This window comes from Synchiropus splendidus, chromosome 1, assembly GCF_027744825.2.
Source record: "Synchiropus splendidus isolate RoL2022-P1 chromosome 1, RoL_Sspl_1.0, whole genome shotgun sequence".
NCBI classification, from domain to species: domain Eukaryota; kingdom Metazoa; phylum Chordata; class Actinopteri; order Syngnathiformes; family Callionymidae; genus Synchiropus; species Synchiropus splendidus.
Window position 1 is genome coordinate 16,842,637 of NC_071334.1, and position 27,557 is coordinate 16,870,193.

At 41.9% G+C, this 27,557-nt stretch overlaps 1 protein-coding gene across 3 annotated transcripts in view; it reads left to right on the top strand.

Annotated features, from left to right (window-relative positions):
* The window catches only part of ncanb (neurocan b), a 166,570-nt gene that overhangs the window by 100,206 nt on the left and 38,807 nt on the right, over nucleotides 1–27,557 (top strand). For all 3 annotated transcript variants that reach the window (XM_053847980.1, XM_053847973.1, XM_053847988.1), the window contains exon 11: nucleotides 8,865–8,981. In XM_053847980.1, the coding sequence (XP_053703955.1) occupies nucleotides 8,865–8,981 (117 nt within the window). The remainder of the gene's footprint in view (nucleotides 1–8,864; nucleotides 8,982–27,557) is intronic.

The following is a 27,557-nucleotide window of genomic DNA, read 5'->3' on the forward strand; positions in this document are numbered from 1 at the left end:
TGAAATTGAGGTAGTGGAGAGCATGAGTGCACGCGGCTGGGTTTTTTTTTTAGCTTGCAGATTGCCCGAGTGACTCGACTACATTGCGTACTTGTTGGGGCTGAATGCAGACTGGAGCATTTGCTGAGGTGTTTGGCCCTCAGCGGCAGTCTCTTCGTGTTCAGCTGCAAGAGAGGTCTTCTCTTGTGAGGCTTGTCAGACACACCCACAGAACAGCACCAGTGTAGGTGTAAAAATAGACAGAGAGTAGAGCCACACTTTTTCATGGTGAAAGGTGATGGCTAAGAAAGAAGTGACTACCTTTGGAGCAAGTGCATATTTCTCTTATTTCAATAGACACATTGATTTAAATGATTCCTCCTGACAGGGGAACAGGCTGGCTGAGTAAATATTGCATTTTTAACACCACCCCAGGCAAACCTACCCACTCTTCTCCTACTTCTGATGCTCCTGTTGTAGTGAGAAACAAACATGGCTGCAGGGGAATTAAACAGCCTGAGTCTATGTGCAAGTGCGAACACATCTCTTCATGATTTTGAGCACTGAAGTCTTGAGATTATCAAGGATATTCTGCTTTTACATTCGGAAATGACACCCACTCTCATTCATGGGGGCATTTGCTTTTGAAGTTTTAAAACAGACTTGGTTTTGAATACATGTGTATTTGTATTACGGTCTACACATTAAGGCTGCCACTAAGGATTATTTTCATCACTGACAAGTCTCCAACTATATATATATATATATATATATATATATATATATATATATATATATATATATATATATATATACACCCAGTTATTAAGTGTTCATCCTCAAATTGTGGTGTGGACCTGTGGTCCCCACTAAGGCATAAGGTCCCCACAAGGATAGTGTTTTGTCAATCATTTGTCCTCACAAGTACAAACACACATTTTATGTTTTAATGTTTTTTGGGACATTTCATTGAGTTTCATGTTTTGCCTAGGCTGTCACCCTAAACCTAACCATTTAAAACAATCGGCTAACCTTAACCAGCGTCTGAAACAAAGTTAAATTCAAATGTAATGACCCAGTTATTTTGAAGTTTAAATCCAAAATTTGGTCCCCATAAGTATATCAATACGCTCACAAGCACTCGCACACATTTGATTCAGGCTCCTAATACAAAAAATGTTGCCTTATTATGAAAATGTATTGGACAACAAATGTAACATGGACAACTCAGTATGAGTCCTAACTCTCACCTCTAGGAACCTGAAATATGAGCACAAAGACGCAGTGCTGAAAAAAACTGAAATTGGATAGAATGTGTTTCCTATGATAAGACTAAATGGATTATTTCCTCACCACGCTGACAGCCTAGATAATGCAATTTATTTAGGATGAATGAAGACACCACAAGCGTCACTCGTGCAACAATGGATGCTCAAGTCCGTCTTTCAGTACACGGCTGCGGAATTATGATATAATAAGTGGAGGGTTCATTATTCTTTTGTGCTCCTCAAATGGTCGCTGCTACTCTTTGCACGAGTTGCTCACTCTAATCCCTGTCCGCCTGTGTTTTGTTGTGCTGGTAAATTAAAGGGTTTGTTGGAATCAGTGTGTTCTCATTGTGGAAGTGTCAGTCGAGGGGATAGCAGTGGTGTCAGTCCAGCAGCCCTGAACTCACCTCTCACGTCATGAATATAGAGTCCTGGTGGCAAGGAGGCGGTACATTAAAAACCAGCTGCACGCTCACAAACATGGTGGTCATGGCCGGTTTTATCGATGCTGCCTTGCTGTTTTTTAGAACCAAGGAAAATGTATCCACCTCTTTTATATGACACTTCAAGTACGGTTTGTCAGGCTGTACAGATCTCACATCTGTATCCCCAACCATTGTTAAATCAGGCTTATGAAACTGCGTGTGTGTAGTACAGTACTTTGCTCTACGTTTATATGCGATGAGCTGTATATATTCAGGCCAGGTTTGTGCGTCCAGTGGCTTTCACTTTAATTGACATCGTTCCTGCCCCCTCAGCTTTGCCTTCCCTCATGAGGCTCACTCTTTAAATCAACCTGCCACTGCTGCTGGATCATGGACTCCTCACTCTTATCTATTTTCCAGCTGGAATGGGCTTCACTCCTCCCCTGGTGAGCATTTAGGTGGCAGGCTAGTAACTGTAGCCCATCTGTGGTGATGACTTGCCCATCCAGGGACACAGTGATACATGTCACATCCCATCCAGCTTGTTCTGACTATCTGCTTCTGTGGACGGAGGTCAGGTGAAAACTGAGATTTTCTTTTTCATGATGGCGAGTCGGTTGGAGTATGGCATGAGTTTTCCAATACATTCAGCAGATTATCTGGAATCGATTACATGGTAAGCTGTATTCTTGGTTGACTGGTATTGTCCGACCGTCAGGTTGCCAGTCTTATTTCTCCAATTCATATTTTAACGTGTCACTGGGTCCTCAAATATGGAAGAGAACAATTGAGAGCGGTTCAATTCTCGCTGACTGTACTTAGCAGTGTACAGATTCAGACATGTTTCAGGACTTATTATTATTATGTTATTATTATGTTGTTGTTGTTGTTGTGTAGTTTGTTTGGATTTTATAGAAGTTTTAAAGAGTTCCCCATTCATTTCTATTATGACTTGCAGCTTATCAAACACAACATACAGTCTGATAACATATGTTTTCCCTCATTGACAGTGTTTAGGAACACAAATCAAGTTTTATTATGTTTCATGCGTTTTATCATGAGCCATTTTCAAAATATCAAAGAAAATGAAAAGGCCGTGCGTGCTTTTTATTGACCGTATGATGGTCAATAAAATATCATGTCAAAGCTCTGGCTGCCAGAGATTGTGCAGTCACTGCTCTCATGCTTAATGCTGCAGGCCAGACCTGCAGTCCCCACGGAGCAGTGGGAAGGGCCGGGGGCCGGGTCTTGTGAGCACAGTGGTGCAGATCGGGTGCTATTCTAAGAAGAACTTGGATAAATGTCCAAAAAATGGAGCACTTTTCTCATGCTGGGAAAAAGGGCTGGTGCTTGAGCACCATTCGGGGTCTACCTGTGCCCATGGTGGAAAACTGTGCCTCACAAAATTGTCAACTTCAGTGACTCTTTTTCTTGTATCAGCTCAAAAATAATGAGAAAATAGTCTAGTAAAAAAAGGAGAATCTTGAAGGGTTAGCGAAGTACACTTTGAAGCTCTTGACTTGTACTTTTATCTTCCCGCCTGTCGTGACAGAAGCTGTGGTTGGTTTGGGTGGCGCGCTCCAGAACACAGTCACTTGTGCATTATAAATTCTCTCTCCTGCTCAGCGCCACCGTTGAGTATAGGAAATATATGTAGTCGGAGTGACGACATGAATGTTTCACCCAGTATTGAGATGATATAGACGGGATATGATCACATTCTTTCATTTCCGTTCCTCCGTCCATATGGATGCACTAACAGTTCAGAACCATAGAGTGGGATTAAAATTTTAAAGGCTGCACACTTGCTGGACCGAGGGACAGCTTATCTCACTCAAATATGGGCGCACTCAAACCAGTCACCTGGACTGGTATGATCTCTGTCTCAGCAAAGCTATTACAGGGCCCACTGAGTCCAAGCACGTCAGGGTAATAAGCTTGTGGGACATACAGCAAATGCTGTTTTGCTTTGTGGTCATTCTGCATCATGCCTGTCAGCCTGACCTTTTAGGTGGATTTCCAAACTCTTGTTGGATAGCTGTGTCTTTTTTTATCCCTTGCTCTTTAAATGGGGAACTTGCATTTTAAATACGCTCTGACACTAAGATGATGAAGCTTAGAAACAGCTTAAGAGAAGTTTTTACAACGTAATGTCACGCAGAACTTACGTCTCAAAAAAAAAAAGTTATGATTGAAAATACTTTTTTTCAGTGGTTTCCTTAAATCACTGTTTTTTCCAAGAATGTACATATCATCAGAGTAAGACAGGGATGTCAAAATTCTGGCCCAATTTTTGCCAAGGCTTTGATCAACTTTCTCGTGGCCCAGAGGATCTGTCACCATTTGTGGCTCACCAGCACCATTAGAAAATGAAAACACCCACATTTCTTAAACCGTAACTATACAATTGACGGCGTCTTAACAAGAACCCGTCATTCATGAAGTTTAAGGACTAAGAGGCATTGCGGAATACTACTGCAGGGTTTCTGTGGTTAGATTTAGGGTAAGGTTTAGGTCTGTGCAGTTTGGCTGTGACAAAGAAATAAACCAAAGTAATGCTTGTTTACCATAAACCGGTTCGTTGGTAACTTCCTGCTCCAGCACCATATTTTCCGGCGGACCACATCAGGCAGACAGACCAGATCGTACTTACGAATGCGCCTAAAACGTATAATTTCCGGATATTAAAGTTAAATACCGACTATTTTGACAACTATTCAAAAAACACATATTTACGCGATATATTTGCGCATGCGTGTTTGCAACATCCGGTTCCGCATCAGGCAGGCGAACCACATCAGGCAGTGACAGTCCATTCCATTGTTTGTTTTTTTTTATGGAGGGGCCCAAGCAGTACTACAGCGCATTGAAATAGACGATGTCTTTATGGTGTTTATGACGAGTGCTTTAAAGAAAGGGCCAATGCTCGACCTACAAAACTCACAACTTCACGTCACGGAAGAAGCACAGCGCCAACTGCTTCGGGGTCACGTTCACCGGTTATGATGTAATGTTTGCACTGCTGTTTCACTGTAAAATGCGAATAGAATCGCAACATAGTGTTTTATTATGATTTTATGATTATTCACTGCCTTTTACTGGCTGATTTCCTCACCGAACGATTATCTCTGCTGCAGTGCTGTGCGGACCGCTGTCAGAATAGAACTGTGGTGGAAATGAAGCCAGCTATCCGCAGCCAGTGGAAATCGCCAATTTGAAAACAATTCATTCTTTTTGAAAAACCTTTGCACAGCTCTGCCTCTGCACCGCTTCTGGACTCTGTGGAAATTGGGGGAGAGCGCCATCCACATTGCCTTACGTACAGTAATGTGCTTGCCATTATAAATGGTTCATGCCGATTTAATATTAGCTTATATGTATTTACACAGCAGAACATGCAGCGTATGGAACTCATGTGGGTGGATCACTTTCTTACACCATGAGTCCAGTGGCAAGGCAGCAACTGGAGGAATACGAATCCTCACAACATAGGAATCATCGCACTTTCCGATGTTTTTTGAGGCTGAGATGTATCATCACTGATTCTCCAACCAGTCCTCCTCACTTGGTCACTTGCTCCCAGCCTGTCTGTTAGTCTCTCGACCTGCAAATGTTTAATAGCCATATCTTTAATTTCTCAACTCACCTAGCAATACTAGGACATGTCCACTCTCCTCTAGCAACTCTTCTCCATTTCAAAAGTAAAAAGGACCCACAGAGAAGATGAGAGCGCCGAGCTATTTTAAGCTTATGTGTAATTAATCATAATGCAGCAGAAAGCTTTAAGGGGAGGAAGCGTATGATAGCTCCCTCTGTGACCACATGTCCTCTACTCGCTGACATTCTCCTTCTTCTCATCCCCCATTCATCTCTCATACTCTTCCGAGCAAAACCCATCCTCTCTAAGTCCTTCTACATCATTACAGCAAAACTATCGATGTTGTTTCCCCTAATGCTTTTTTAATGTTTTTCCATCAAATCTTCATTCTTAGAATTCAGCATGCACAAACATACACACACACTCACACGCCCCTGTTAATTGAGAAATAGGGAATTACCTGCTTATTCATGCATTTAATCATCAGCCGTCCTGAAATGTTGCTGTACAACAGTCGGTAACAGATGGCCAAGAGCACGGTCTCATTTGTGTGTAATAAGACGTCACTAATTGTTTGCAGATTGGATCAATGTCCTCTTCTTCTGTTGCAGACCTCCTCAGTTATCAACTCTGCACCACCACAGACTCGGATTTATCATCTTGTTGTGTCTTTTTGCTCGCAATCATTACGGCTTGGCTCCGACTGGCCGGACTGCAGCTGTGTCCTGTGGGTTTAGAAAGAAGTGCATCTCCAAAAGAAAAAAAAAAAAAATTAAAGATTATATCATACAAACGTGTATGAAACGCAAAGGCTTCAAAAGTTGAAGGGAAAGCCCATGACGCCGATTGAGGTCAGAATGAGATTCCTACTCACACCAAGCGTAGAATTTAACAAAAAGAATATGGTCTGTACTTGACTCAAGTCATAAATATTACCTTCCTTAAGCACTGTTAACATGTTATACACTGGAAATGTCACATTTCTCTTGAAATTTTCGGAATAGTTGAAGGAATGACTGATCGGCTGCTGTTTAGTAAACTTTTTTTCATACTATTTAAGGTCGCTATCATTGGTGACTCAACCACACATTCATAGCTGTTGCTGAGTGTGTGATGTGTGTTTAAAAGTTAGCTGACGTGGCTTGGGGAAAATAGAAAGTAAAGTACCAAGAAGAGAAAAGTCCAATCCATGTCTGGCAAGAAGCACGGTGAAAAGGGGCAGATATTAGGGCCGAACAATTGATCGTTATCGTGTCTATGTCAACATCTGAACAGTCAAGATATTAATACCGCAAAATCAACGATGTAAAATTCGTCCTGCATTTAAGCTAAGCCTGTAGCAAACATTTCTTTTTGCTCGCCTTTCATTGTCCTAAACCACCCAACCACAATCCTCAGTCAACCCTTGACATTGAGGTACAGCTGAAGCTCTTCTGATTTTCTACATGATTTTTATTGGTTTTCAAACCTACTGTTTAGTCATATTACATCAATATTGAGTTATCTGGTGAGAATATCAAGGTATGATATTATGTCATATCAAGGTGTCTATGTAGTTGAGGGGTTTGAGTTATGAGGGTTTTCATGGAAATGTATCTGCCACAGAAACTGCTAGCTTACATCGGAGAAGAGACTTCAAAGATGGATGAGAAGCCATGTGATCTAACAGTCATAAAAATATCACATATCATCAGTGAGTTCCACAGTTTCACTCGTTTGTCTCTGTCATTCAGGCATATCTGCCTGTCATGGTTATTATTGTCGTTGACACCTGGTGTGGTGGTTGTGTCATGTTTCTAATTAGTGAAATTGATGCCACGGTGATTTGTGCTTATTGAATTACAGTGATAGTGCAGCGCTACTAAACCCCATTGGGAGAAAGTGATTTTGCAACTGTGGAAAGGAACAGCTGTCTCTCAGAAGCCCCTGAAGAACTGGTCACTACATGAGCTCAACACAAGTGACCAACTCTGAAGGGGAAGGTGATAACAATCAAAGAAAAGTTGAGGCAGAATTAGAAAGAAGAAGGTGTGGGATAAAATATGCGAATATTCCAACAAAAGATACAAATATCTGTCCTTCGTTTTATAACTCGGAGATGAAATTCTATGGACTTCTTTCTCACCATCACAGTATCATTAACCTTTATTAAAAATCTTTGCAGCTCACGAACATTTTTGTTTTCCTCTTGGTGTTGTTTTAGTAAATGATGCTAGCAGTAATGGTTTTTCTCATTCAGCATATCATTTTAATGTTTTTCCAGTGCCGCGTTTCAATGACAGTGCATCAACAAAAGATTCTTCACAGTCCATCACCATGTTTTTAGAAGTATACACAGACTTAATAATCATCATGATGAACAATAAGTCAAGGTGATATAAACATTGGTAATGTTTTCTTTCATAAACAAACTAGGAGTCTGTTTACGCTGCAGATACTGCAGCATAAAACATGAAAGACTGTAGCTGAGAATTGTTTTTCGAGCCAGTACTCCTCAGCCTGAAGCCTTCAACTCTCACTCCAACTGTCCTTGTCAAACTCTCCGCCTACCTTTGACCCCTCCGAAAAAAATAACTGCAGTAATTACTGCTTCGTCTTCAAGTTCTTCTCTATTCATCCACCAAAACATTTCCATGAAGAGGCATTGAGTTACAGCTTGAGTCCATAAAAAGTGTTTATGGCCCTCTCCGGAACACAGTAATGTGCCATAAAAAGTGGTTGTTGGCCAGAATGCATGACTGGGCAATGATCTGCTAATTTATGAGCAACAAGTCTCATCAGAAGGATCTGGGTGGGAGCAAGAGCAGCAGGACGCCATCAACTCAGCCCATTTGTCTTTGAAATAATATTCAGAAGCAGACAAGATGCCAAGGGAGCACTTTTTACACTGCCAGCTTATCAAGTCTATCTCCATGTTCTCCCTTCAAGGATGAGATGTTGTGGTTAAGTCGTGAATCACATTGACTTTGGTGAGAACATTTACATTTGTGGCACAAATTTGACCGAAATTTGACATTTTGGATCAAAGTCACAGACACATAAATTGAAGATTGTCCACCTTTGCTGCTCATCCGGCTTGTGACATTCCCCAAACCGCCAGTGATGAAAGTGAAACTGCAAAGTGATGATGATAGAAGGATGTTTGGTTGACATTTTACGGTGTAATATTGAACGTATTGTCCTATTTTTTTCTCTTACCTTTCCAGTTGTTTGTCCCAGTCCGGTTGACCCAGGTGTCCCCAAAAGTGTACTGTCTATGTAGGACGCCACTGCCATTAGCATAAAAACGTTATACAACTTTGCGCTTGTCTCTTAAAAGCTCATCTTCTTCATTGTTTTTGTTTTTTGTGTGTGTATTGTCCTTCAGCTCTTAAATTGTGCCTTGTGCAATACTCTGTGTAAAACTAAAATACAATTTATCATTATATTGTAAATGGTAAGAAATATTTGAACTTTCCAGAGAAAAACAATTGTCTCTGTGTTATGGACTTAATGAAGAGAAGATCATCTTTCATTCGAAATATATTGTGATGCCACACTTTCTGAAGCCAGTTTCGGAGAGTATAAAATGATTATTCTTGCTTTGCTTTACAGAGGAGAAAAACCCTTGCCAGACCAACCCGTGTCTTCATGGAGGCAGCTGCCTGCAGGAAGGTGATGGCTATAGCTGCTACTGTCCTCAGGGCTACTCTGGAGAGAGCTGCGAAATTGGTGAGTTCATGGCGGCGAGGAGGGGGATCTCACATGCTTGCAGCTGCTGACAGATGCTCTGTCCATGTGACATAGGGACAGCAAGATATGACGTCCACTAGCTTTGTAAAATGCCATTTTTCCCTACATTGCTGGTTGTAACCAATCTCTGAGCACATCTGGAGCTTTCCTGCCTGGTCCACTGGTTTTAGATCAAGCCATGAAAGCAAATAGGGGGCTCCATATGGTCCAAGTCAGCCACTTGTGACAGTCCTCTCTATGTGGCTTTTACAGTAGGAAGTGTATGCTTCTGATTGAAACAGCAGTTTGCGGCGAAGCATATTTCCACTCAGCCATGTGATTACTGAATATGAGATAGTCATCTTACAGTACCTTTACTGTGCTGTGCATCCATGCCGACGCATAGATGCTACAATTGATTTAAATGTTTGCCGCCCGTGAAATTACATGCAGAGTTAGGATGAGGACATGCGGAGGTGATGATCATAACCACCACGCTTCTTCTGATGTCACTTAAAAAGCAACTAATCTCCAAGTCCAACTTCCCTGACTCACTCATATGGTTCAATTGCTGAGGTCCTCCGCTTATTGATGGAGTACAGTAAGTCTCTCATTGAGAAGATGCTCTGTTTTGAAGTTATTGCTTTCAAAAGTTCTCGCCCATTTTAAGCACTATATACCTATTGTCACAGTCACAGAGAGCGAGAGTTCAGCTCTCACCTCGTTGGAACGCCTTGTTCAGTCATATTGTTCAGTAAGAAAGCAGTATCCTTCTGAAAAATGTCTTTATATACAGAAAATCTTCAAAGAATACATTAAGGCACTACAAAGTTCTTTAACACTAACACTGATCTATGTCATTGAAATGACAAAATGTCATTTCACCGAGGTCTAGTTTCACAATTTCCACTCCGCTCAAGCTCAGTTTTAATAGCCGTGGATGGAGAGAGTCGAGGATCAAGTGGCAGAGGTCACTGAAGTCATGCATCTGATTGTCTTGGAAAAGCCAATGTAATGGAATCGGTATTCTGGTAGCATCATTCATTTATTTAGCAATAGATGCCTGTTAAACATCATCAATTACGCCCATGCTGCGAGTAATGATTTGTCCCATGTCAATTTAGGACTCAACGGAATGGAGTTTTAGGAAAGCTCTTTGTTTAATTTTTCATGAAAATCCGTATTAAAACATTTATCAGACTGTAATTAAATCTGACTGAGCATTTTTTCTTGACTTCATTTGAATTAATTGTTTTCAGTGAGCAAAATGGAAAAGCATCACTATGTTTTAGAGGAGCACAAACATTGCTGACCACGCGTTCTGTCATGCTTCTATTGTAGGAATATTTCTTATTTTCAGTTCTGCTAGACTGCTGTGCTTAAACCACTGCAAAAAATGGAGCAGGCTAGTCTTTCTTTCGAGTATTTTTTTCTTTTTCATTTGTTACGTCCACGCTATCAGGAGAGGCTGGACTAACTTCTTAGGGTGAAGCATGTGGGACACCCTGGAAAGGTCAGTGGTCCATCATAGAGCAAACACATTGTGTGTCCTTTCTAATGAATGAAATGCGGTCAAGGTAAATTCTGAAGCTCTTGTGTGTCTCTGAGTTCGAAAGAGGACGGATATTTTTGCCATTAACAGATAAAAAAAAGTTGTCTAAAATAAATAAATAAGAGAAACACGACAAAATATGGATATTAAAATGAAACTAGTTTAATGGCTATATGCATATAATCCTAATGACAACATTTAAACAATCATTTTGTTGTTTGTTTTGACATGATGCTGACTGGGGCCGGACAGGTGCTGTCAAGGGACCACAAACTGTCCCATAAACTGGACTTTGTTTCATTTCTCTTTTTTCAATCCCTCCAGCTGCTAGTCGAGTTATGAATAAATCTTCTGTTTCCAAATGGCATGTATAATTAAAACCAAGATAATTTAGCATTCGTGATGGAGGGGCGCAACAGCTGTAACACACCTCAGAAGCTGAATGCAGGACTCTGCTTGTAGCTGCAGTTATTTGGGAAGACCCATTTTGGGGAGCTGCATTATTAATGGGCTGTGTTGCCTACTGTTGGTCTGTAGTTAAAATGTATGCAGACTGGAGCCAGAACCAGCGCGGGTAGCTGGTGGGGCTGCGGACATCTTAATGTCTGGCTGCACGAGGAGATGCAGTTTCTTCATTTGTACTTCAAAGTGAATCCATTTAAATAGCGTCAGAGAAACCTGACGGTGGGGTTCACGACAATAGGATTGTAGTCGTGGATCGAGTCACTTGCCTTACATTTCATCTGAGGATACACACAGTTCAACCGTTACGTTTATCGATTTATTTTTCCCAACTCCATCTTTGCTCCGTCAGCCTGGAAACCAACATCAGAGCCGGTTGTCATAGCGATTCCCCAGATCCGCCAGCACAGCCACACGCCAAAAAAAATAAATTGAATGCCTTCATCCTATATCTCATACACGGACTGTGTTTCCGCCCTGACAGGAAGCGTGGCTGTTTATTTATTTTGTGAAACCCCGCTGTCACTTTTCCAATCACAACGATTAGATCAGATGTTTTCCTCCCTGCCCTGCCGCTCCTCTGTGCGCTGCTCTGACTTTTTCCCCATTTTATTTCTCTGATTGCTTTTTTGTATCTTCACCCACCGCCTCCATCATATGCTCCCTTCTTGACTAAATTTACATTTTCCTTTAATTTTCTTTGTCCCATGTCGATCACTCTGCCACCTCTCCCTCTCTCTGTCCACATCTGTGCCTCCCTCTCTTTCCATTCTTCTTCTTGCCCCTCCAGCATTTGCTCTTTGGCACCGGCGCTGTATTACCATCTCTCTGCAGTGCAGACACCCGGGCGAGGAAAGCGCTGTAGCCCCCCAGCATTTTTCTCAAATAGCACGTTTTATTCCCTGCCATACTTCTAAACTTCCTCACTTCCACAGCAGCCCTCACCCACTCTCGACCCCTGACTCCCTTGCTCTTTGCTCTTGCTTTTTTTTTTTCTGCTTTGTGTTTTCTTGTAAGGACGCTGGTTCCATTATCCTGCAGAAAGGCCTCCTTTCCCAAGCAAAACTCGGATATTCCCCACTCAAGCATCTGAAACTCAAGGCCCAAGAGCCTGGATCTCATGATACATGGTCCATGATTTGGATCCACAGTAATAACAGCCCACCAGTACAAGGCAATCGCACCACTCAAATCCCACTTTTGCACAGCTGATTCAATTACATATAATTGAATATTGCACTTTGTGAAAGAAAGAAAAAGATTCTCCCAAAAAAGATTTATATGGAATACTTGAACAAACAGTAATGCATATTCACATTTTATGTATATATATATATATATATATATATATATATTGAACATGTTATTTACGTGATTAAATGCAGCAGGTGAAGAGCTGAGATGTTTTGAAAGTGTTCGGTAAACAAAAAAATAAAGTTGTGTGTACATAATTGCAACAGTAAATACATCATATTATATGCAACAGATAAACAAATACTACTACAGTAATATACGAATATGTGTAACTGTATTTTACAGCCCAAATTTCAACGATGAGTTGCAACATATGGGTTCTGCCATTTTTGACTCTAAAGGTAAACAAATTAAGGCATCTGATGTTGTCCGTTATCGGCAGAAATGCCTGAAGAAACTTTGGGTAGCCAAGAAGATAATGTGGCTGCATAGTTTGCTGAGCATCACCTGATGAATTAAAGCTGGTGAGTCACTGAAATGCCGATGATGTCACTACTACAATGCAAACACATGCTAGACACACTGTGCTGTGTTTTTAGAGTGTTTTAGAAGTCGACTTACATCAACTGTTTTTTTTTTTTTTGTTATTCCAACACCACTCTATAAAATCGTGTTGGTGTCTTCAGAAGTTTCACCAATTCAATAAACGCAATTTTTGATCTTCAAACAGAGTTGTGTCATCAGCTAAAAGTAACCTTTTAGAGTGGAATGTTAGACATAAATCTGTTGCTGCCACAGATCTTTGTTGCCCTGGAGAATTTAAGCGCTGGATGGCTGTGTTTATGCCAGTAGCATTGATGCAAACATGCAATGGTGGTTTTTACAGTTGACCTTAGTACACAAAACCTAAAGAACAGAAATTGCATCATCCAATGATATTTTAATATCTGCATCAGGAAATGAACAGTGTTTCTCATCCGAGTCTTTGTGCAAAGGCAAAATATGAGAGCATGTGCAGCGAGGATGAAGCAGCGCTGTGCAGTGCCGAAGTTTCTACACAGAATGGCGACATTAAAAAGCCCTAGAATTAAAGTGAACCTTCGTCCCAGACTCATCCTTCAAACATTCTCCATTTGAAGCATCGACCCCGAAGTGTTTATGATTGATTCCGTTTAAACTTAATTACACTCAGCGTTGTGCTGTCAGAGAAGCAATTTAAATCCAGCTGGTATTATGAAGCCTAAAAGATTGATGGGGGCAGGCTAATAATATCACTGGTCACCCCAGCATTCATGGTTGTGCGAGGGCAGGTCAGAAGGCTGGGGTGAGCTGCTCTCCTCCTCCAGTCGTGGAGCTGTCGGTAGCTGAAGACATCAGGTGATTACATGATGAGAAAGACTCATGTTGCCCGGGGCTTAGTCTGCCACCTAAACCTCCACAACATGGTCTGCGTGCAAATGCAGAGTGCAGTACGGAAGCATTTAAATTGGAGGTCAGTGTTTGCGTGTGTGTGGAGACGGCGACAGATGGAGAGGCTGATGTCGCGCCCCTCGAGAAATCCAATTAATTCATTGAATTGTTTTTTTTATGGCACGCGCCACGTTCAAGCATTCGGATCCACATGTTGCTGTAGACTTCAGTCGTCCAGTTGAAGTGTTTCTGGTTTCATGCATGTTTAAAACCTATATTTCATTGATTTAATTGGATCCTGATCCTCAGTTTGGTGTTCATTTAAAACATCAGGCATCTGGGCAAGCTGAACTTTGCCCTCTGCTGACAGCTGTTCCCACTTTGAAGTTATATCATTCTTTTAATCTTTACTGACTGTCTTCCCTCTCAGACGGGAGAGAGAGTCTCTGTGATGGTGGTCTATAATTAATTTATTTGTAACTGAGCTATCACTGCATGTGGCCCTCAGTGAGTTCCTAAACCTGAGTGGACGATTCACCAACTGAGGCTCCGTCCCTGTCACACTGTTTATGATTTATTCACGGCTTACTGACACCAGGGACTTCCAGGAGCCACAGCTGCCTGACCAGTGATTAGCACTGGCAACTTCCTGTTTTGGCAGGTTGAAGTTTCAGCCATGAGGAAATCATTGCATCCACTACTGAAATAAGTGTGAAGGGGGAAAAAAAATGGCTTAGCACTGCAGTTTCTCCGGGAGGAGGTCCAGATCCCAGAAGAACCCGACCCTGGTTGAGGCCACCCTGGCCAAGTTAATGCGTTGATTTTTGTTTTGTTGGTGATGGAATAGAAATTGTTCCCGGGGGTGACAGCTATTGATAGACTTCAGTCACCAACATGTTATTTACTAGCGTATTCATTTGACGTTTTCAAGGCAGATTTCCATCAGTATCCCTGCTCAATATACTTCATATAGTTTCCAATGTAAAATAACTTTCTATGCTTACATTTATACGCTTAAAGTAAAGTGGAAAAGTGGGGAAAAAAGCTATCTTGAGGAACTTTCTGCTTTATTAAAAAAAAAAAAAATCTAATAACTTTCAGGTACTTTTGGTGCATGTCATTTAGTTCCTTTCATAAAGAATGCGTCCTAGTGCCTTCAGACCAAATGTAACTTTGTAAGTCATTTATTGTGCTGATTAAAATTTAGCCAGGTTGGCATATCCGAGATATTAAATTGGTGGAGTAAATATTACAATCAAATGAAAGAGGGAAACTGCAGGAATATGCAGCGTATAAACACGGCCGAAGACATCCCATCATCATGGCTGGATGTGAAGGATAATGTGCCAGGTGTCTGGTGTGATGGATGAGCAGCGGTTTGTCACAGTTTGTCAGCAGCTCTGGAGCTCTTCTAAAGCTGTGGCTGGCTTCTGGTTCTGCTGCTCCTCCACATGCCTCATTAATTCAGCCACATCACTGGATTCCTAAATCAGCATTATGATTCACCGGGCTCACCACCCCGCAACATCCACCCCCATCGCCCGTAATCTCACTCAAACCACGCTAACAGCAGCGAGCGTGTCAGAGCGCTGATTGGAGCTGCTCGTGACACACATGCTGATGGACACTATTTCTGAACGCACGCATGCACAGGACGCAGCCAAACATCACAGGATCATAATCCAAGCGCTGTGTTTGTGGAAAACATCTGCAGATTAATGAGCTGCTTTATCACTCTCGCATTGCTTGCACACACTCTTTGGGAAAATGACTGAAGATGTGTATGGTGTGTGTGTGTGTGTGTGTGTGTGTGTGTGTGTGTGTGTGTGTGTGTGTGTGTGTCTGAGGCGACAGTTGTAGAAGGAAGTGAAGCATATAAAGGCTGACCACGTAGAACGGAAGGGAAATTGATTTCCCATAAAGAACGGGTCCGAGGTTTAATACAAGAGGACCTTATCAGTATTCCAGAAAAAGTCACACGTTCACATTGCAGCTCACCGTCAACACACTTGGGATAGTTTGTCAGAAAAAAAAAATATTGATCAGTCTCACAGTCATGATGGGAATTTTGTGCCTCTCTTTCTATTCCATAGACTCCTAGTTCATAACGCTCTTTTTTTTGCTGTCCTTCCAACTTGTATCGATTTGGCAATGTTATACAGAGACAAATCGATGAGGTATTTTGTAGTACTCATGTTTGTGGCTCATCCTTGTCATACCAAAGTTGTTTGGCTGAAAGTGAATGTCCCATTTTCAGTCTTTTGTGCTGCGGCCTCACAGCAAGTGCTGTGCAGTTAGATCCTTTGGAAACCCCAGGCCAGGTGCAAACATCAAATCCATTCTGTGTGTGTCTGCCAACTTTCTATGGCTTTGTGAGCTTTTCTTGCGATCACTCTGGCTTCCTACGACAGTCCATCGGATTTGTCAGTCACTGGTCAACCGTTTATAAGGAAGGCAAGGCCAACCTGTCCGGGGACAAATATATCACTTTCCTAGGAAAAGAAGTCGACAGTAAGAGAAAAATGAGAGCACTTTTAGCTAGAGGTGTTTGAAATGTATGCAAACCCTTTTTTTAAACCCCTGCATTATTTCCTTTTATCTATATAATTCGTGTTAAAAATATACCAAGTGCAGTGAGCTCAATCGCACAGCAGGCTGGAGTGGTTCACAGCTCCTACAACGCACAGAGGAGGTGTGAGGAAGAGGCTGCACAGCTGGAATTGAATGAGAAAGCCTTCAAAACGTTGGTGTTTTGTCACCAGAGTCACATGAAAGTTTTTTTGTTTTGGTTTTTTTTTTATTTGCCAGAGCTGTAAATTGTAGACATGTTGCTTTGTGGTCGGTTGGTTACAGTTTCAATTAGTCTGTCTGCCTGGCTACATTTGACCTGGGAATGATCAACAATATTTCACTCTTAACAGCAGTTTTTGACTTCAAATATGGATGGACTAATTAAAGTTAGAAAAGACTGATGTAGGAAATATCAACGAACAAATACCAAGAGAAACAACACTGCGGCGTTAGAGTTGATTTTATTTTTGAATATTGTCAAGTCTAATTCATTGGAATACTCACTTTGGTAATGTTTATTTTTCTTTAAAAAATAGGAGGTAATCCTTTTCACATTTTGACATGGACACACGCTGACTCATACTCTGATCAAAGAGTATTTTTTAAAATGTATTCTTTTATTTCATATCTCCATGGCAGCAGGCTGGAGCGGGAAAATAGCTGGGAATAATAAATGTGAAAGATGTGATGGTACTGTACGACCCAATAACTGAAGGAACACCAAAGATTGGGTGGGTATGTGTGTGTGTGCGTGAGTGTGTGTTTTTCCACAAGTACATGACAATACCCTGATTTAAAGCACAGCCTTCTTGGAATGGACATGACTAGTTTCGACATTAACAATATCCGCATACTGTCTCTTTGATGTCAAATAATTCTGACAGCATTCAGGGTTGGGTGAAAGCTGATTTCATTGTTTAAAGTATGTCAAAAAATAGTGACAGTAGACGTAGAATAGCCTGTCACTAGCGTCCCTGGGGAACTGCTCTACTTCAGGAGACATTGTCTTTAAGTGTGCATACTTGCATGCAAGCGCACCAGAAGGTTCTGTGGACCTAGTGCCCCAAACATGGATTAAAACCGTCAAAGAATAGAGGTGTGAAGTTAAGACGACACCAAATAAAATAAGCCGTTGAGGGTCTTAAATGGCAAACCCCTCGACCCAACACTACACCATGGGCGTTCAAATATAGACCAAAATAAATCCTCATAACAAGAACAAGCAACAGAGTGTATTCAAAAAAACGTTTGTAAGCAGGTAAATTGGGATCTCATGTTATGTCTGATGTATTATAACAGGAGTATGAGGTTGATGGTGTTTAAATGATGAACAGCTTGTACAACAAGCTGTCTTCATGACAAGAATTAAATTCACCTATTGCCTTGCAGATACTCTGACGCTGTGAAAGGTGAGAGAGAGGTGGTGGAAGTATATTTGAGCGAGCGGGAGTTGTAGAACTTGATTTGGTGTCAGTGAACATCCATAAGTGTTGGCATGTTGTGGTACCTCGGTTTAGGTCTGGGGAGAACACTGGCAGCTGGATTTCAAACATACAGCAGGTTCTCCATGGCCTGAGAACTGACATATTGAAGCTGTCAAGAATTTAGTTTTGTTTGGTTTTCTTGTAAACAATAAACAATAAAACACCACTTTCACCATTGATTTGATTCTGACAAAGCAGGGCCAAATAGAAAAGCAACACAAAACTCAAGTGATGAAAGAAGAGATGACTGGACAATCCGTGCTGGAAAGGAAATCATTTAAGAAATCAATCAATCAATCAAAATTTCTCCCGCAACTCTATTATTCCTACGTCGCTCCTGTCAGACAGCAACTGTATGCCACGTTTTAGTTGCTACTTTTCTGGCCTGTGGCTTCTATCACATGATATATAAACAGCGGCTGGTGATGGGGTTGGCAAGCGCACACACGTACAAACGCAGCGTGACTGTGTGGAGTGTCACTGACAGAGCTGAAGGCGAGCGGAGCGATGTGAGATGTTGTGACACTTTACCTCATTACATTTTCCCCGGCTGGTACAAATGCTGCAGCTGTCAACCAAGGAGGTGTCTTGTCTGAAACGCACTCGCGCTCACTCCAGATGCTTCAACGCATCCAAAGAATCAGTACAGCATACGAATTAAGATTTATTTCCAGCCGCTTTTATATGTCTTGTCATGTATTTGGAACTGTCTACAAGGCATGTTTAAGGATTACTTTGCTCAATTCCCTTCCCGGTAAGTCTTCTGAAGAAGCAGACGATTTAGGTCTCTGTCTGCATTCCGCTCTCATCAATACCCAAAATGTAATTGCATTTGCGGCTTGTCATGCAACAGCAGCCCCCCGTACGTTCTAACACATTCAAATGAACACAGTGCGATATTTTTCCCCTGCAACACTACTGTGGCGGAGGGGGGTTTGCCAGACACAGATCGTCTGATGGGTCGATCAGCATTTCCCCGAGCTCTCCAGAGAGAAGCGCAGAGCCTTCGGCTGAATCAGAGCTGCTGTCTCGTCTGTCGGTTTCACCTTCTCCCTCATGATCCTCATCCTTTTGTAATCCACTTGCACCCGAACACAGCTCAGGGCCTGAGACTCTAGTAAACTGTCTGCACTGTCTCTCAGAGACAAGATACTTTCTGCTTATGCATTCACTTTGAAACAACCATTATTTGAAACATGTTGGTATTCCATCTTAAACAGTTGCCACAACTAAAATATGAAATAAAATTAAGTAGTTTGCATATTAAAACAAAACAGTGCATCATCAATCAAAAGTAGAACACAATAGAAGTGGTAGAACAGGATGCATATAGGACATAAAAGGACTCACCATTTTGAATATGGAGTAGCCTCATCAGGACCACACATTGCAGGAAGCACACCAGCTGTGCAACCAACACAGGCCATGGCTGGTGCAACACAGCACCATGACCTTTGTCCTGCAGATTAAACTAAAGTCCAGTGGCAACGGTCCCATCTGGGGGACACTAGAGACAGGCTCGGCTGTCCTCCTTTGGCTCATCCATGAAGCTTAATGCTTTCGTCCTTTTCTTCTTTTGCCACACTTTGCATTTCTCTTCTGTACGCATCCAGACCGACTGTTTCCAAACTTCTGATGTCCCAGTTTCTAATTTTGTCCTTCCTAGTTACTCCCAATGAAAACCAGAGCGTCTTCAACTCTGACACTTCTAACGTTGCTTCTTGTCTTTGTGTCACAGACGCTGTCATAAATCCTGGCAGCTTATTGTCGTCACTCATCAGTACTGTGACTGCATGTATTTATATGCACCATGACTTAAAACAAATGATCCCCGGAACTTTCAAAATTTTGGTCCATCACAGACAGACACAGGCAATAAAGGACAGGACATGAATTATTGTGTCTCACCAAGAAGATTCGTTGGACTGTCATGGTCGATTTTGCTGGGAAAGAAAGGAAAGATAGCAGAGGAATGACAAATGCAGCTTCAAAATGACGAACTTCAAGGGCTGAACGTGGTGAGAGTTGTTTGTAGGTTAAGTCACAACAAGTGCCGTCAACACACCATATGTTGGTACTATTAGTCGAGCATTAGTTGTGATACATACACAACTTTTCCCACAAACCTCTTGGCACAAATGAACTGCTGATTGGGTTGACTTAAACAACATTGAGTTATATTGAAGTTTTGGCCAATGTTCAATGTGTCGTGTGCCATAATGTGGTCAGTAAGCAAATTATCAAATGTATTGTTAAGGCCATTCTGTTCTGAACATTGTTGCACTGGGACAAAATGATGCTTTGAGTCATTGTGTTTGCGTGTTATATACATACTATTCCAGTGCACACAGGTATATTTGAAAGATACTGTATTCATATCATTCAAATGTTGAGTTGTACCAGCAATGATTAAAAGTATTGTAAGTCAAAGCTAGACAGGATGTAAGGAGTGTGTCAAATGGACACATGACAGAGATACTGGTGTTATGAAGCTTGCACACCCGTGACTGACATGAACAACAGGATGGCACCCAAGTGTTCAAATGCATTCTCTCTGAGGACACATAAATCCATACAATGAAATGAATATACTTAAAGATTATTGCTCAGTGAACACAACACTATTGACACCAAACAACATGGCCCGGTGAATGATGCTGCTGTTTGGATGAGACAGGGAAATGTCAATGCTCCTCTTCCAGCCAAAGGAAGTCAATCTTCTCAGGTCTGGCATAATGAAAGATGACAAACACAAAAGAGCCATTCTTGAAGACCTTTGTGCAACAGGCATTTCCATTTCAATACCCATTTCACAGCGTGCCTCATCCGTTTGCATAAATCCAGTGGAGGAAGAGTGACCGGATCCGTCAGCGCCGGCGATGGGGCTGGCAAATGCTCATGGATATGGTCGGCTCATTTCATTACATTTCCCCATATGGCCCACAAAATTAGCTAGTCCGGATGCCTTCGTCGTCCTTTCTTGGCATCGGTGACAACTTCAGTGGCATTTGCCGCCTCAAAGGTTCTGTGTGTAATTGATCATTCTGCTGTTTGATCCGTTCAGGTGGCATTTAGTCTTAAAGAGGAAGATGTGTTTTTCTTGCACTGAATTCTGCAGTGTACATACAGGATATCTGCAGAGAATGTAGAACAGTACGGCGATTCCATGGGTAAAGACCAAAAGTAGACACAGTATATGAGCAAACATGAGAACATTTGAGATAAGCTTAACATCAAACTCATGTTGAAATATAATGTGTCATCCATCCCTTGCTAGTCTGAGCAGAGGCCCAGAGTTCCCCTTCGCAATCTTACGTTCAGGGTCAGAGGCTGAGAAAAGCATTATGTCAATGACAGGTCCTCACATAAATACGTGTGCATTCATGTCTGTGTGTATTCTTGGACATCCATCTTTGTGAGAACCTGTATGAGTTTTAAATCTATAGAGTAAGGACATTTTTGCAATGTGAACTTTTTGGACGGTCCTCACTTTGTCAAGCCTCATTTGAGGGTACATGATGTGAAAACATCAACCATTAAATCATTTTAATTCAGACACGTTTTAATATACCACTTGAAGAAGGCAAAAAATAGAAATAACACTATGCAGAATGCAGCAACTATTCTGTCAGAAGAACAACTGAAAAACATTCCATTTGATGCGAGACGTCGCAGTTCGTTCAGTCTCTTGAGATTTTGCTGAGTCCATGTTTACATACTAGCCGGGACAGAGAGCACTGCATTTGTGAAAGTATCCACTCTGGACGTTTTCAAAAGTTTCAGATTCAGGTGGCTAACTAACGTTGCACCCAACGTCAAAATAGCGACGGATCCAGTCGTTTCTATCGCCGCATAAACGACACCTGAGAGAGGCTGCTCATCTAGATGGTGAAATTAATGATTATTTCTTGGGCGATTAGCTTAGCGTTCTGAATGTCACGCTCGGACCGGTGGGTGTTGCTAAGCGTCAGCTGCGCTAACAGCCTGCTGCTGAGGAACCAGCAGTCTCACGTTCTCTCTGTGCTCCGTCAAGCGCTGTAGCTTTAAGTGGCATATTTAATTTTAGCGCGCTTCCCTGCACAGCATTTTCCCGTGCATGTGTTGCAGGACGCAATCTTTACGTACAGATTGGCGCTGCTGCTTTAGTTTGGTTAGGCGTAAAGGTTAAGTTGGTTATGTTCACTGTGAGAGGCTGGAGACATTTCTGTCAATGACGGTCCTCAATAAGATTGCGTGTGTGTGGACAAATATTACTGTATATATCTGTCAATTAATACAAACTTTAAGTGCCTTGTGAGTCTGTTGAAACCCAAAATACATGAATGAAGAGTTTCCTCAGAGCACTGAAGTGCCGTCACAACACAGAGAGAGATGGGCCTGACATCCCAGTGGAGGTTTTATTTCCTCAAACAAACGTCGTTTTGTTAAGCATTCATTCATTTATTCAAAAAGAAAAACGCACTCTGCACCATTGTTTCATTAACATATGAACTCAGAATCATCTTTTTGCACACGTTCACATGATTGACATCAGTGCCTTTTCTGTTGTTCTGAAGTCATACTACATCATGCCCCATTGTGCTGTTCTTAACTTTATCCTCAACCTGAGCAAGAATGCTGTTGAAACAATGAATGAAACAGCGCAATGTGGCAATGTCGCCACCCATGTCCATGCTCGCCAAAAAGACTATTGAACTTGGTGTGGACGCTCAGCTGTCCCGGGGGGAAAAGTGCTCTGTTCCCACCCTGCCTGATCCTTGCTGACCCAGGCCACTGAGTGGAAACGCAACATTAAGCTCTTCAGAGGGAATAGCAAGAGGTTGGTTCCCTGGGGAGGTTTATGATCTTCCTACAGTGTCCTGGGTTCGCACCAGGGCTTCCTTGCTGTTGAATCTGCCACCTTGAGAGATATTCTGGCAGAGCCTTTCCCAAATGAAAGAGCCTCTCACCCCATCTGCGATAGGAAGTTCAGGCAACACAGAAAATCTACACATCCTCACTTCTATGGTGTAATATGTTGACATTGGGAAGTTTACAGCGACATAAAGGGGTTAAATATAGCGAGTGACATCCAATGTAAGATGCAACGCTCAATCCCCACTTCCTGCCTGAAGCACTACTGGAAACGTTTTTACTCAACATGCGCTAACTTGCTACGTGGAAGGCTGCCTCTGTCATCATTATAGGGCACCGAAGTCCACTTTCCCAAGGTCAATATAATACGCCTTGGGAGTAAGGATGGAAAGTAGTCATGGCTTGCTTTGTGTGTGTCAGTGCTGCACCGGTTTGCCTGTTAATGTCACGCCTCCTTCCCTCACTTGTGAACTGGACCTTCAATGAGACAGTTTACGTGACGGCTGAGAAAACCGAATTTTTGCCTGCAGTGAACGCATAACAAACCTGATATGTGTCACTCAACGCTGACAATGCTGATCTGCAGATTTGTAGCTTTTTCCTCAGTCGCGTTCACGCAGGGTGTTCTGATCGTTTGTTCCCACAAGAAGATTACGGGACTTGATTTGTTGCTTTTAGAAGGCGACATTGCCCCCACATTAGCAACCGTTAGCATGGTTGCTAAGCTAGTCTGGGCTTACGCCAGTGATCAACAGTGGCACAACTCTGTACCTTAGTTGCTTGGCATCTATCATTCTTGCAATACAAAGACAACAGTCTCCAGAATATTTCATTTTATTCCCAAACTTGCGAGTTAAGGAAGCGTGTTGATGATGATGACAGCTCCACGACGTCGCTCCGAAGCATCATTTCTGACTCACAAGTGAAACTTATTGAGCCGTCAGCACGATGGCTGTGTACAGATTACAACATAACAGTGTCTAGTGGCTTCTCGCTACCTACCACCTCTCGTCGCAGAAATGCATAACCGAGCGATCCGACTTTCTCTCCACTTCATGTAAACTGGGAAAACATGACACTATCGGACGCGACGGCTTAATCAAGCTGTTGCATTAGTCAGTACGGTGGCTGAGAAGTTCAAACCACATTTACAAACTTTTGAAACAAATTTACAAAAAAATATTTTTTTTAAAGTTTGTAAATTTGTTTGAAATGTTGTAAATTCATAAATTTCGAAGAGTTTGTAAATGTATTTTGCATAACCATACTGTATGTACCCAACTCAATACAAGTCTATTTGAGGTATCTGCTTGATGGAGTCAAACATCTGACGGATGAGTTGCCAAGGTGACCCAATAGGAAATTCTCCCCAGCGTTGCTATGCAGTTGAACCCAGATCTTGTTATTAGGGGTAATAAGGACTGTACTCTTCCACCGTCTTGTCATATGACTTTGAATTCCATCGTCGTTTTCATCAGCGGCAGCACAGTGGTCAGCGACTGAGTAGAAAATGAATGTTTCCTTCTTAAAACTGTTATCTGACACAGTCATCTGATTCCTAAAACGCCTCAAGTCTCCAATTCCTCTCACACAAGGAAAAGCATCTGCAAATTTGGCTTTCAATTTTGTTGACAGGTAAATGGTTGCAATTTTGGGGGTGGGGAGGTACAGTGGGTGTTTGCAGTGGTGTGGGCTTCTCAGGAGGACAGACTTTACTCAGTCTGCGGAGCAAGCCATTAACTGGATCGTTAAATCAGTGAAAAACACAACCTGATTTTTTTTCCCCCTCCAAAGCATCAAAGAAGGAAATTGTAGCTATTTTCTTGTCACAGCCGACCAACATCTGACAAGTAAAAAATAACCTGAATGTTTTTCATTTGACATTTGCATGTATTTGATGTCGCTGTTGTTCGACGTGACTCTTTGAGGCAAGGAAGAAACCACCAGGAGACAGCTCACGAGTTAAATAAGAGAGAGGGATGAGCCAGTCTTACTGACTATTATTGCTTTCCAGTTGAAAGTTGTTTAAAAGACAGTGATTTTTTTTTTACGTTGTTTTCAAGCAGACTACCTAGGGCTTACATTGTTTCCATTCATTGACATTCTACCACTCCTCTACACGGGGCAAGAGGTGGGGAGTCTTTCAGCATGATACTAGTCCATAATACAAAAAAAAATCTTGTCTGTGGACAAATACAAGACATCAATAAACCTCTGTGTAGTTTTGATAGTGAGCGGAGACTCAGCAGAAACCCAGAGAGCACACAGAGAGGACCAGCGTGTAGCTCAAGCTGGGCACTCACCTCTTTCCCCCCTGCTGCTTTTTTTTTTACTAATTTGTTTTTTTAGATTTATTATATTAATTGTCATAGCAGCACAAATAGAAACATAACAAGCGTGTATCCAGTGGCTTTGTGTCATGCCAGGAGTGTAAAGTACCTGCAGTAGTAGTGATTGTAATTGTTGTATATGGTCAGATCCGGACCTGAGTCTGTGCAAGAAATGTTGCTTCTGTAAGTAAATCAAAATATTTATTAATATTTATTTATTAAGTCTTTTTCTTTTTTTTCATTCCCGGATCAAACGTACAACAGTGAACGTGTCAGGGTTCGGAAAGGCCCTAGAGTTAGTGTTAATAAACTTAAATGAAGGTTGTTCTTATACGGCAGATGGAATGTGATCCGGGTATAATTGTTGATGGTTATTATCTCATGAGAGTCTTGAATTTCATTACTTGCTCCAGGATTTTTTTTTTTCTATATTCTGTTTTCACCATCACAAACTTCATTATCGCCGCCATGGTTTCTTCCAACACTCACTTACAGGACCATGTCCGATGGTGAAGCCGTTGCTTTTTTGAGATTTTTTTCTGCATAATCTCTCTTCTTTGATCAGCCGTTTATTTTCCTCACAGTTTTAAGCAGTCTCTCCTACTTCATTATACACTCTTTCCCATGATATGCGTCATGTTCCACGTATTAATGATGCCATTGTTAACACCATACAACAAAAAAGGAGCTAAAACTGGACCTAGCATTAACATAAATGCGCGGTGAATGTAATTTGCTGCAAAAACCAGCCCAACATTGTGAAAAATTCAGATTGTAAACGTTACCAATGAAAACAAAACATTTAGCCAGAAGATTCTTTGATTCTTTCATTGCGTTTGCTCTGTCAGAATAAAACCACTCTTAGATTGTGGTGCATTATAGCATATCATTCTACATTGTGTCATAAATCCACCAAAATTAGCAATAATCCTAATAGAACTTCAAAAGGGCCGGGCCTGTGACTCCCGCACTCAATGAGTTCGCTCGCCGTTCTGGACCCGAGGCTGAAATGATGTGTCAGATTCAATGGTGGAGAAGTCCATCGCCTTGATCTGTGGTCAGAGTAATCATACTCAGCCTCCTGCTTTATGAAGCTGCTAAACGTTCCAAAAGCATGAAAGGCATTAGCTGGAGCGGCTCATTCTGCAGTACATTAACAGCGGACCCGGTCGATTTTGATATATCCTTTTCATAAATAGTGCTTCTGCTGCCTCGCCGTCGTTCAGCGCAGAACGGCACTTGGTCACGGTCCACGAGGTTTTCATATCTTGCGTCCTAAATTGACGTTCCAGTTCAGATACAGACTGGTGAAGGGGAACCAGCTGGACAAAGTGGTGATGGACCACAGGAGTTGAAGAAAGTCATTGTTACTGAATTAGCAATTACAAGTGATTTATCCGCATATGAAGCATGAATAGCTGAAAAGTGTATTTTTGAAAAGCACAGCCACACCCGTGGTAATGGCGATTCGCTGCTTAGCTCGAGGGGATGCCACCTGACTATAATTCAGAAGGCTAGGGCCCTTTTCCTCTCACACCGAAGCTTGGGCTGAGTAAAATGAGTTTCAGCGAGATACTGCCGATGTCTTGCAACCTGCTACCTCAACGTTGATCTTGAAGTTGTAGCTTGCATTCCTCTGTAAGTGAAGAAAACAAGTGTTCATAGTGGGCCTGTCCAAGCGCTTTTGAATGAACAAATATTCTGACATAGGTTCAGCGGTTAACCCCTCCTCATAGCCACTTGATTCTCTCTCTGCCTCTTCCCCGCCGCTTCTCAATTATTCATCGTCTGGTATCACGACCTGACTGCAATAAGCCTCCAGATATTTTGTGATGCCTCACCTCTCTTATTTTCACTCGGTGTCCTCCCACATACTTGTGTCAACTCTTTCCTGTTTTCCCATCCAGAAAGGTGAGCAATGATCAGTGCCCTCTTCCTGGGAACAGTGTTTTCATTTTAAAAACAAGATGGAGCAACTCACACTCTGGATATTTATTCATTGATGTTGCTTCTCAGTCTAGCTCATGCTACGTCACGTGACCGATAGAACAAAACACCAAAGGTATATGAATCATTTCTTGTCTGGAAACCTTTTTCCCTCATTACAAGTAGTTTTACAGCCCTCGTTTTAATTTTAGTTCTGTCTCATCTGAAAAAAAAAACAAGGACTAATGCATTTCTAGCAGCTGCAATAGCTGCAGCAATAATTATTTATAGTTGCCTGAGAAGTTGTGAGGTAGTTTGGAACCGTTGTTATTCGTATTAGGTTAGATGTGGCATTAGTCATAATTGCTTTGACTGTACCTTCTCAGTCCCTGTAGAGGCCCAAGCTTGTGGGGCTACAATATGGAGGATACGATACATTTGCTGAAAATCGGAACTCAGACGATAAGCCAATAAATCAGAGCCCAGCTTTTACAGTGACATATGCAGAGAGGGAGATTTTCTCAGTCGAGAAATGGAAATTGAGCAGACACTGGTTGCAGTGGTCAAAATTCATATCTCCTCTGCAGGATGTGATAGACCCAGAGCAGGCGGCGTCCAAGTATATATCTATCCACCCTGTTGACGTTCCTCTAGTAGAGAGGGGTGAGCTCTCCAAATGGCTAGCAACCAGTGAACATTAGGTGTGGACGCAGTTAGCTGTGGAACGATGGTCGATGGTATAAACCAGTGGTGTGAAACTGAAATTGGTTCTTCAACTGTTCCAGTGGCACTT